The 12,786-nt window shown below is 40.7% G+C and overlaps 1 protein-coding gene across 1 annotated transcript in view; it reads right to left on the reverse strand.

Annotated features, from left to right (window-relative positions):
• Positions 1-11,415, reverse strand: part of SYT16 (synaptotagmin XVI) — a 49,281-nt gene extending 37,866 nt beyond the window's left edge. Inside the window, exons 1-2 of the mRNA XM_008582289.1 lie at positions 11,207-11,415; positions 376-632 (exon numbers count right to left, since the gene is read on the reverse strand). Of these exons, the coding sequence (XP_008580511.1) occupies positions 376-450 (75 nt within the window). The 5' untranslated portion in view covers positions 451-632; positions 11,207-11,415. The remainder of the gene's footprint in view (positions 1-375; positions 633-11,206) is intronic.
• Between the last annotated feature and the right edge of the window lie 1,371 nt (positions 11,416-12,786).

The following is a 12,786-nucleotide window of genomic DNA, read 5'->3' on the forward strand; positions in this document are numbered from 1 at the left end:
CGAGGTGCGGCCGCAACACCGAGGGTTGCAATCCCGTTGCCGGTCCCAGTCCAGTACGGGCGCGACAATGAGGGTTGCAATCCGTTGCCGGACATGAAAAAAGACAAAAAAAGGAAAAAAAAAAAAAAAAAAAAAAAAGAAATTTATTTATGATTCTTTTATTGACATGCATAGGGGCTTTGGACATCTGAATAAAAATTGATTTCAAATAAAGTCTTCTTAGGTCTTTGTTTTTCAAGGCAATGCTTCCTTTCTAGCAATTTGTTTGGGGGGTTGGCAGGGAGATCTGAAGGCGGAGGAAAGTGGGAGATGAGAGAGGGAGCCACTGAATGCCCACCACTAAAGCAAGGGAAGAATGGAAAAGAAATAACTTGCCTCTGGACTCCACACGGAGGAGCTGTCAGTAGCATAGGAATCTTCAAGTCCCCGGTTATCAAAAGCTGTCTCCATCTCCAAGCTGCCGTCTGTGGATTGGCGACTGAGGCTTCGGGCCACAACAGTCTCTTGGTGAGATGCACCATGGTGTCTGTTATCCCCTCTCTCACATGGGGACTGTGGGTGGGCAAAGTTGGGATCATCTTCACCATAAGACAGATTCTCAAAGTAACTTAGTTGGCTGGTTCCATCCAAATCTAAATTTACAATAAGGATACTATTTCAAATGCATTATTCTTTTTACACCTTTTTACCTAGAGAAACTGAGCAACTGCAACCACAACAACTAAGACCACAAAAACAAAACCCACACCAATAACACCTGCAGAAACATAATTCCACCCATACAGTGGATAAATTTGGTCCATGCAACCAAAAAAGACCATTAGCTTATTATGTGGGGTACAAGAAGGTTTAACACTTCCTAATAATATGAGCACAAAAAAAATCTATATTTATTTAGAAGGATAAAATACACACATTAGCAATTTTGTTGGAGTTAATAATCACAAGACTGTGGGAATAGATCTAGAAAGCAAAAACAGTAATCTAATATGGAGAAAATACAGTCTCTCGATTCTACCACTCTTCCTTCTCTCTTCCATGTTCACTATATTATCTTCTGCATAAAAGGCTTCAGGGGTTCTCCCAAGTAAAAAGTCTTCTGTTTGATCCATGGAAAGAACACTACATTTGGATTCATATGACTTGGGTTTAATTCCTGTCTCTGCCTTAAGAACTTAAAAAATACTCAAACTCCCAGAACATTCATTTCCTTACTTAAAAAATGATAAAAGCCTTCAGAGGGTCATTTTGGACACATGAAATAATACCCATCTAGCAGCCAGCAGGCCTTCCATAAATATTAGCCTTGCTTACCTGTCTGGCCTGAACTGGCCTCATTCAACCCATTCAACCCCATTTCTGGAGGGAGAGGGCAGAACAAGATGCTGACTAAAAGACTCTACTGCTTGTCTCCCACAAAAGCAGACGAAACAATGAATATGCAACTACACTTGGACAAAAGTAACTAAATGAGAGCCCTGGAGCACATCACAGGAGTAACAGAAATGCCAGTGAGCACAGAAACTCAGGATAGCCACATAGAGAATGGAAGAAAACACTAGCCTCCAGCACCCTATCCCCCAGCCAGGAGCAGCAGGGAACCAGGAGGAATTTCTCCCTGTGGGGAAAAGGGTAGTGAGAGGACCCCAGCAGCCCTCATCAGCACCTTGGACACCTACCGTCCTAACTACTGGGGACTCTGGCAGTCCTCATAGGCATTAAGCCAGGCTGAGGGAATTCCCTGGCGTCCACACAGCTGTGCTCTGCCAGAAGAGCTGACACTGCCCTGCCTTCTGAGGCTCAACTGTGCCATCTCGGAGTTGGAACTGCTGCTAGGGGGTATCTGATACTCTTTCCTCCCAGAGACTAAGCTGCCATTGAACGGACTTCCCCCATCCAGCTGACAGTAGCTGTTACACCCTGCCCTGAAGAACTAAGCAGTGGTGAAGCCACTCCACCAATCCCTCCCAGTTGCAGCTGTGCGCCCCTCCCCCTCAGGCTGGACCTAAAGCTGCACACTCCTTTTGGGGGAATCTTTAACTGCCCCTCACAGTTGTGGCTGTGCCCTGTTCCCTGAGACTAAACTAAAGGGGTGCATAACCCCCTGGGAAATTGCTGTTTTAGCTGAGAAGTTGCTTGGCTGAGAAGCTGCTTGGCCAAGCTAAGCAGCTGTGCACTCCAGGGCTGAGCTGGTGTAGTACCTCACATCCCAGCGAAACACAGCAGTGGCTGAGCTGAGACACCCTGCCCTAGGGGCCGAACAACTCTAGTACTCTGCTTCCCTGAAGCTGAACTATTGCCCTAGAGACAGAGCTGCTGAGACACTTCTTCCCCCAGAAAGTGAAGTCAGTGCTGTGCTGCTCCCTAACCCCAAGGACCAAACAACAGCTGTGCCGTGCCATTCTGGGTTCTTGCTGCCATTGTACCTCGCATCACAGAGACTGAGATATTGCTAAGTCCCACTACTCCAGGGTCTATAGGCATCACCACAAGGTGCCTCATCCCCTGGGAACCAAAGGACAACTGATCTCCATTTATTGTGGTTCCTGAATAGCAGCCATACTCTGCTCCCTAGGCTCAAACCACCAGAACATCCCTTCTTCTCCAGAATTGGGCAAGTGCTGTACTCAGCCCTTCAAGGACAGAGTCATAGCTATAACCTGGCCCACGGGGCCCCAGTTGCCAGGGGTGCCTCAAAGCCACAGATCTGGATGCTGTGGGCAACTGACATCCAACACTGCCACAGACAGTGAACCTGAACCTCAAGACCTGGGTGCCACAAGAGGTTTGTGAGACACTAAGCCTGGGATCCTGGCTCCACAGTCACTCTAAGCACCTGCACCTGGAATCCAACATCATTGCAGCTACTTGCAGGTGAGGTCAGACCCAACACCAAAGGGAATACCCTTGACCAAGTTCCCCCATTGTGGAAAAAATGAGAATAGGAGACACTAAAATCCCTTGCCACTGAAGACCTTAACAACATATGCCACTGCTGCTGACACAAACATCTACAGGCTTTCCTTCTATACCTAATTTGTTTAGCCTTTTTATGATGAAGGGTGCTGAACTTTATCAAGTGCTTTTTTTATGACTATGGGAATGATGATATGGTTTTTTCCTCCATTCTGTTGATGTGATGCATCACATTTATTGATTCACATATGTTAAACCAACCTGTCATCTCTGGGATAAATCCCACTTGATCAGGGTGAGTTATCTTTTTAATACGTTACTGGATTTGGTTTGCTAGTACTTTGTTGAGGATTTTTGCATCAATGTTCATCAGGTACATTGGACAACAGTTTTCTTTTTTTGTTGTGCTCTTGTATAGTTTCGATATCAGGGTTAATGCTGCCTTGTAGAATGAGTGTGGAAGACCTTAGCACAATAAAGTCCATATATGCCAAAACAACAGCTAATTATCATACTGATTGGGGAAAAGCAGAAAGTTCTTCCTTTAAGAACTGCAACAAGACAAGGATGTCCACTTTTTCCAGTTTTATTCAACATAGTACTGGAAATCCTAGCCAGAACAATTAGGCAAGAAAAAGAAACAAAGGGCATCCAACTGGAAAAGAGGAAATCAAATTGTCCCTGTTTGCAGATGACATGATCTTATATATAGAAAAACCTGAAAGCTCCACCAAAATAATCTCTTAGAAATGATAAATGAATTCAGTAAAGTTGCAAGATACAAACTCAATATACAAAAATCAGTAGCATTTCTATATACTAATAATGAGTAAGATGAAAAAGAAATCAAGAAAGCAATCCCAATTACAACAGCTACCAAATATATATATATATGAATTAATATATATATATTAATATATATATATGAATTAATTTAACCAAGGAGATGAAATATCTCTACAAGAAAAACTATAAAATCATGATGAAAGAAATTGAAGAAGGCACAAAGAAATGTAAAGATATTTCATGTTTATGGGTTGGAAGAATTAATATTGTGAAAGTGACCACACTATCAAAAGTGATCTACAGATTCAATGCAATCCCTATCATAATACCAGTGACATTTCTCACAGAAATAGAAAAAACAATCCTAAAATTCATATGGAATCACAACAAACACCAAATAGCCAAAGCAATGACGAGCAAAAAGAACAAAGCTGGAAGCATCACAGTACTGATTTCAAAATACACTAAAAAGCTATACTACAGAACAGACACACAGACTAATGGAACAGAGTATGAATCTGGCCCTCACACCATGGGTAGGAGGGGTCACAATTAGCTTTGTATGTCATGAATATTCTTAATAAATAAGTAAATAAATAGATAGATAGATAGATAGATAAATAGATAAATAAATAAATAAAAAGAACAAAGATCCTGAATATAAAACCATGTATTTAAAGCCAACTGATTTTTGAGAAAGGTGCCAAGAGTATTTAATGGGGAAAGGACAGTGTCTTCAGTAAATGGTGCTGGGAAAACTGGGTATTCACATGTAGAAGAATGGAACTAGATCCGTATCTCTTATAAACAAAAATCAACTCTAAGTCCAAATGGATTAAAGACCTGACTTTAAAACCCAAAACTATGAAATTACTAGAAGAAAATATAGGGGAAATACTATACAAAATGGGAGTGGGCAGCACTTTTTTGGACAAGACTAACTACAAAGGCACAAACAACTAAAGCAAAAATAGACAAATTGGACTACATCACACTAAAAAGTTTCTGCACAGTAAAGGACACAATCAACAAAGTGAAGAGACAACCTACAGAAGGGAGAAAGTGTTTGCAAACTACACATCAGAAAATGGACTAATATCTGAAATATACAAGGTACTCATACAACTCAACAGCAAAAACCAAATAACCCAATCAAAAAATGGGCAAAGGACCTGAACAGACATTTCTCAAAAGAAGACATACAGTTGGCCAACAGGCATATGAAATATGCTCAACATCACTAATCATCAGGGAAAGACAAATTAAAACCATGATGAGATATCACCTTACTCCATTTAGAATGGCTATTATGAACAAAAGAGAAAATAAATGCTGGCAAGAATAGAGAGAGAAGAGACCTCTCCTATATCGTTAGTGGGAATGTAAATTGCTTTCCACAGTCATTGTGGAAAGCAGTATGGAGATTCCTCAGATAACTAAAAGTTAAACTATGCTATGACCCAGAAATCCCACTACTGGATATACACACAAAGGAAATTAAATCAGTATATCGAAGAGACACCTGCACTCCCATGCTCATCAAAACACTATTTACAATAGCCAAGAGATGGAATCAATCTAATTGCCCATCAACAGATGAATGGATAAAAAGTACTGTAGTACATATACACAATAGAATACTATACAGCTATTAAAAAAATTCCTGTTATTTGCAGCAACATGGATGGAACTGGAGACCATCAGGTTAAGTAAAGTTAGTCAGGTACAAAAAGACAAATGCCACATGATCTCACTCATATGTAGAAGCTATTAAAAAAAAAGAAAAAAGAAAGGAAAAAAAGAAAAAAGTGGTTCTCAGAGAAGTAGAGAATAGCATGATAGTTACCAGAGGCCAAGAGGGGAAGGGGGAAGGAAGGAGGGGAACTAGTGGATTATGTGTACAAAACTATGCTATCTCCCCTAAGTGAACCAATGTACAGTATATGCATGTATTGAAACAATACACTGTACCCCACAAATATGCACAATTAAATGTTAAAATAAAATTTAAAAAGCACGTTTTCTACTGCTTAGCAACTCACCATCACCTCTGGTCGCACTGGCTCATGAATATGCTAGTTGTGTATTTCTGTCCACAGTGGTCCTCAAACCCTCCCGTGTGTCCTTTCCTTCCTGTCCATCCAAAGCACCAGCAACTCCTGAACCTTCCCTGACTCCTTCAGATGCGATGTTTTTCTAAGCTTAGTGTTGTTCCTCTATCTCTCTCTCTCTCCCTCACAGTTTTCCCCCACACTGTCCATCCCTTTCCTCTCCCTCAATGTCTAGCTTGCCCTCACATGGTTAAAAAAAAAAAAAAAAAACTGGCAGGGTCTTCCTAAACTCAAAGAGCAGCTTAGGATATCTTATCTCTGTCTTCCAGTCTCCTCCAGCAGTCCCCATCCCAGGATGAGAGAAAACTAAAGATATAGACAGGATGAGTAAGTGGGATGGCAAAGTATATGTCATAGGGCCGGCCCGGTGGCACACTGGAGAGTGCGCCACTTGGGAGCACGGCAGCACTCCCGCCAAGGGTTCGGATCCCATGTGGAGACCGGTTCCCACTCACTGGCTGACCCCACACTCAAAGAGCAGCTTAGGATATCTTATCTCTGTCTTCCAGTCTCCTCCAGCAGTCCCCATCCCAGGATGAGAGAAAACTAAAGATATATACAGGATGAGTAAGTGGGATGGCAAAGTATATGTCATAGAGCTGGCCCAGTGGCTCACTGGAGAGTGTGCCACTTGGGAGCATGGCAACACTCCCGCTGAGGGTTCGGATCCCATGTGGAGACCAGTTCCCGCTCACTGGCTGAGCGCAGTGCGGGCGCAACACCGAGGGTTGCGATCCCCTTGCCGGTGCCCGGTACAGGCGCGACACTGAGGGTTGCAATCCCGTTACCGGTCAGTAAAAAAGAAAAAAAAAAAAGTATAAAAAATAAACAAATGGGACTATATCAAACTGAAAAGTTTCTGCACAGCAAAAGAAACAATTAACAGAGCTAAAAGACAGCCAACAGAGTGGGAGAAAATATTTGCAAAATACATATCTGACAAAGGACTAATATCCAGAATATATAAAGAACTCAAACAACTTTACAAGAAAAAAACAAGCAACCCAATCAAAAAATGGGCAAAAGAGCTAAGCAGGCATTTCTCTAAAGAAGATATACAAAAGGCCAACAGTCATATGAAAAAATGCTCAACATCACTCAGCATCCAGGAAATGCAAATCAAAACCACACTGAGATACCATCTCACCCCAGTTAGGATGGCAAAAATCCAAAAGACACCGAAAGATAAATGCTGGCATGGCTGCGGAGAAAAAGGAACTCTCTTACATTGTTGGTGGGAATGCACAATGGTGCAACCCCTATGGAAAATGGTTTGGAGGTTCCTCAAACAACTGAAGATAGATCTACCATACGATCCAGCTATCCCACTACTGGGAATATACCCAAAGGAATGGAAAACATCAAGTCGAAGGTATACCTGTTTCCCAATGTTCATTGCAGCACTCTTCACAATAGCCAAGAGCTGGAATCAACCCAAATGTCCATCATCGGATGAGTGGATACAGAAAATGTGGTATATCTACACAATGGAATACTACTCAGCTATAAAAATGAAGGAAATACTCCCATTTGCAACAACATGGATGGACCTTGAAAGAATAATACTGAGTGAAACGAGTCAGGCAGAGAAAAAGAAATACCACATGTTCTCACTTATTGGTGGGAGCTAAAAAAAAATAAAAACAAAAAACAAATCAATTCACTCACATACACACACACACACACACACACACAAAAAAAAAAACAAAATGACACAATAAGGGAAACTCCACGTGCAAAAACCTGCAGCATGAAGCAGAATTTTCTTCTAAGTCTCTAATTAGCACACCCATTCCTCATACACATGAACAGTAAAATGTCCTATTAAACAGTGGGTTATCCATCAACATGTGTAGCACGCAGCAGGATTTCAGCACAAACTCTAACTTTGCCAAGTAATTAGCCCCATAAAATTGTCTCATGACTTTAACTCCTATGGTGATAATACCTAGATCAGTAATAAGAGAATTTTCAAAAGCTGCATTAAGCCTTGAAAAGCTATTCATAACCAAAAAAACATGAGAACTATACTAATGTAAGAAGCCATTTTCCATGACAGACTAGCAAGGAATGAATTAAAAAAGCAAATCTGGAGTACAAGTCAAGTTGCAAGGAGGAGGAAGGAGAAAGGTGTTTCACCTTTATATACAGCAGTCTTCCCATGACTTTAATTAAAGAAGATCATGTCACCTTAAACACATACAAACAAAAGCAATTGCCTATTGTCAGAGAAGTGTATCCGGGCTTCTTAGAAATTACAGACCACAATTATGTCACCTCAACCATATTTATTTTAGCAGAGAAATTCTTCGACTTGTTTAGTCCATATTCCACTTTGATGGAATAAAACCCTATTATCCAATTACTTTTTTCATACTCCCAAACCCCTCTCCCCCATCACCACCCATATACAAAAACTGCTGCATAACATCTCTGATGGTCAGTTTTGTGTGTCAACTTGGCTAGGGTATAGATGCCAATTATTCAATCATACGCTAATCTAGGTGTTGCTGGGAAGGTATTTTGTAGATGTGATTAAAGCTCATAGTCAGTTGACTTCAAGTAAAGGAGATCATCATAGATAATCAGTCAGATGAAAGACCTTAAGATAACTGAGGCTTGCCTGGAGAAGAAGAAATTCCACCTAAGAACTGCAGCTTCAGCTCATACCTGAGAGTTTCAGCCTACCCTATGGATTTTGGAGCTGGAGCTGTGTATTTCTGTCCCCTAGCCAGCCTCTACAATCACATAAGCCAATTCTTTGCAATAAACCTCTTGAGATACATGCACATACCCATATATATGTTGTATGTACATGTACACCATGTATGTACATGCATGTATGTACTCCTACTGGTTCTATTTCTCTGGTTAAACCATGATTGATACACCATCCCAAACAGAACTGAGCACAAATTCTGGGGACAATTGAGCTGTTTTTGATGACGTCAGGAAAGTAAGGTCTATCTTGTATGAAATATCCTAAGAATTAACTATCCCATAAGCAAAAATGAGGTTACCACTCAAAAAGAAAGCCCCAGTAAGTGAACCATTATTCTGCAGCCCACCATTCATGCCTAAAAACCTTACAGCATCTGATCCAGACCACTTAGACCAAACCCTCTTTGACACTATCAGGAAGGCAGTGACAATGTGCAATCACGCTAAATCAGATACACAGGACAAAAATGATCTTGCCTGGAGTATGGTTGTAATAACCTTACCACTGAATCTAGAATGAAGGATCTCACTTAAGATGAAACATGAGACAATCTACCAGCAGCCCATTCATATACTTGTATTTGGACTTCTAATTTCACTGTGCAACACTTCTGAATGCATTTTTAAAGTAGAGGAATAGTCTACAATTAAATTTGATCTTAGAAAACTATGCTTACAGTAGAATAAAATAGCTAAATGAATAGATAGAGAACATGCCAAAAAAAAATCCTCTCCGCGGTTAGAGAACATGCCAAAAAAAAATCCTCTCCGCGGTGCATGCTTAATCTCTTCACTATTCTTGATCACTGAAACAAATCCACTGATGTAAAGATGAACAAAAAGAAATGACATAGAAAAAAATCAAGCAATTAAAACTACATTATCATTTCCAGGGCACTTGATAATCTAAAATTTGGCATGCAGTTTTTCCCATGAAATCTTGTTGATTTTCTTCAAAATCTACAGGTAACTTATTCAATGCAGTGGACTTTTTCCTCTAATAGAGAAAAATTTGCCTTTTCTATCACCATCTGTCAAAAATTCAGAATTTCCAGTTATGACAAGAGATAAGTAATTGCTAATTCCAGGAAGGGTAAGGGTATGAATGGTTGTCAGAACTCTCAGACCATCAGCCATTTGTGTAAATCAGAAACCAGACACTTGGGCTTCTGGGAAATGGGGCCATTAGCTTCAGAATTAAACAAGCTACTCCTAGCGAATCAGCTGCTATTAACTTTCATTAGCTAACATTTGCCCTCTTGATGGAGAGAAAGGAATGCTGTGATGTAGCACCAGAGAAAAAGAAAAGCCAAGAGAGGGCGTGAGGAAATAACAGAGGGTCAGCAGCCACTGGTGCTGTGGTTGGTTACAGAAGGACTTTGTTAGCTTACTTTGAGCTGGAAAGAATAGCAATAAAATATGTTATATCGGCCTGCATCGATAAGTCAAACTACATGATGGATAGCAAGTTATTGCTTCCCCAAAATAGGGTTCTCTTGGTTAAGTCTACCTCTTTTTCCCTTTGTTTTTTTCTGCCTTCCCTGTCTCATCAACAAATCAAAATTTCTTCTCCTTGATCTTCTCTTAATGTCGGTGCCCTTTTTTTCTCTTTCTAGTGTTGAAAACATGGAAGATCTACTACTTTGCCTTCATTGATTTGACTGACCACAGGCCCAAAAAGAAAGAAGAAAAAAGATTAGAGAACTCAGGTCATTGAGACCAGGTCATGAAGGTGGATGGTGTGACATTTTCTCTAGCTTTTTAACCAAACTTCCCTGCTCCAATGTCTGTGTCTACTCATGGCTCTAGGCATGAAGAAATCAGAGACTTGCCTGACCTTTGCTAGGGAAAACACTAAGAAATATTGTACTACTGTTCTTTTTGCATCTTCTCTCTGGATTATTTTGTGTATGTGGGGACAGAAGGGGATCCCTAGCAAGGCCTATCCACCATCACAAGCTATGCCTACCCTGCCTCTGAATATCCGCTCCCATTGTGAAAGATAAGCTTAGGATGAAGATTCTAGAGGATGGTATAAACTTTGTGCATGATTCTCATGCAGGCGAGATTTGTCAGAAAGCACAGGGACTCAGGTGAGGATATAGGGCATGTATTCTTTGAAAAAGCTTATTTCATATTATTATACATATTTTTATTTGGAAAATTAAAAACAAAAAACCTATTGCTTTAATAATACAAACTATTCTAAGAAAACCTTCAAAATATCTCCCAAGGTTGTACAGAAATATGGAAGATTGATTCTATATAGTTCTAGATGGAAGAAAAGGCACAGAATCTCAATGTTAGTGGCCAGGGGTGTGAAATTTTTGTACTTATCAGAAGGGAACAAGATTTTATAAAGCCTGATAAGTATGTTCTAGTCAATAGTTTTCAAAATGTATGAAACAGTAACCTACCAGGAAGGAAGGAGTCCCATAAACCAGGGGCAAGAACTGCCTACTTCAGATCCAGTCCCTCTGCCAGCCCCCCACATGATTCCTTGCTAGGCTTAAAGCAGTCCCTTGGCCCTGTGCTAGCTGCTGCAGCCTGCCTTGCTCTCTCTTCCTCTCTGGTCTGTCAGATGCTGAGTGCAGTGGTGAAGTGATTCAAAAACATTCTTATCATTGGCCATCCCTGATCTAGATTAATGAAGGGTGTGATGCAAAGAATACCTTCACAGGCAGACACTTCTGTGCTATCTTCTTCGTGGGCAGAGAGCAAATAGCTGAACTTCGGTTTCTGCTCCAATTCTGTCCACTTTCCTTTCTCAGATGCTCCTGAGCGGAAACTCTGGGACCGGGACACGGAAATCTCAAATGGTTTGATCACCTCCCCATCAGTGTCAGAAGATGTGCACAGCTCTTCATCTTCCCCAAAGCTGTTAACTGGGAGCAAACGACAAGAGCCATGAGTCTCCTGTGTGGCCCACGATCCAATGCAGAGATGGACCATCACCGAGGAAAACAGAAGAGAGGAACACGGACATTAGTCTGGATCAAAGCAGGCTCAAACTGCATAAAGAGAATTTAAAGCACTTTTGAAACACAAATTTGAGTCCAAAGGAATGAAACAAGAAACGAAAGCTTATAAAGATAATTATAAATATATGGAGAAACCATTGGGACCCCCACAATCAACATAATGAGCCCTCGTGTTGACCTGGGAAGACTTGCCTATTTGTTCTTTATACAGGTCTGTGTCCGTAACCTAGAACGGGGCATTTATCAGTGCATCTGCCTTATGTGCAGTTCTAGTAAATGGCAATAAGATATATGCTCTTCACCTCATGTTGTACATCAGATCTTTACACTTGCTCATCCTACATATCTGCTACTTTGTATCCTTTCACCTACATCTCTCCATTTCTACCCCCCTCCATCCCACCCCTGAAAACCTTGTTTTATTCTCTATTTCTGTATATTTAACCGTTTTTTGATTTTTTTTTAAGATTCCACATATAAGTGAGATCATGCAATCACGCAATATGTTTCTTTCTGTTTCTGGCTCATTTCACTTAGCATAATGTCCTCCATATTGCAAATGGTAGGGTCTCCTTTTTGAAAAAAAACTCAGTAGTATTATTCCATTGTATATATGAGGGTACTTCAAAAAGTTCATGAACAATTGAATTGAAAGATAATATGAATCTTTTCATAAACTTTTTATAATACCCTCCTATATGCTACATTTTCCTTATCCATTTGTCCATCAATAGACACTTATGTTGTTTCCATATCTTGGCTATTGTGAATAATGCTGCAATGAACATGGGAGTGTGGGTGTCTTTACAAGGTGATGATTTTATCTCCTTTGGGCATACCCAAAATTGTGACTCTTGGATAATATGGTGGTTGCATTTTTAGCTTCTTTAGGAACCTCCATACTTTTTTTCTTTATGGCTTCCACATTCCCATCAATAGTGTACTAGGATTCCCTTTACTCCACACCCTTACCTAGTCTTTTTGATAACAGCCATCCTAAGAAACACACTTTGAATTATTTGTGTACTTTCCCCACATCCTCCACACACCAGCACCCCAACCCTCCTTCAGCTTCTCTGCTGAGATTGTTCCTGCTCTTGAGTTCTTTGCCATTGTTCCCTCTGCCTCCCTCCGCTGTTTACACGGCTGGCTCCTTCACATCATTCAGGTCTCAGCTTGACTGTCACTTCATCCTAAAGGCTTCCCTGAACATCCTCCCTTAAATAGTTCTCCTCATAAAACTAATCTTTATTTCTCTGTTCTCTCCTGTA

This window comes from Galeopterus variegatus, unplaced genomic scaffold (assembly GCF_000696425.1).
Source record: "Galeopterus variegatus unplaced genomic scaffold, G_variegatus-3.0.2 Scaffold2558, whole genome shotgun sequence".
NCBI classification, from domain to species: domain Eukaryota; kingdom Metazoa; phylum Chordata; class Mammalia; order Dermoptera; family Cynocephalidae; genus Galeopterus; species Galeopterus variegatus.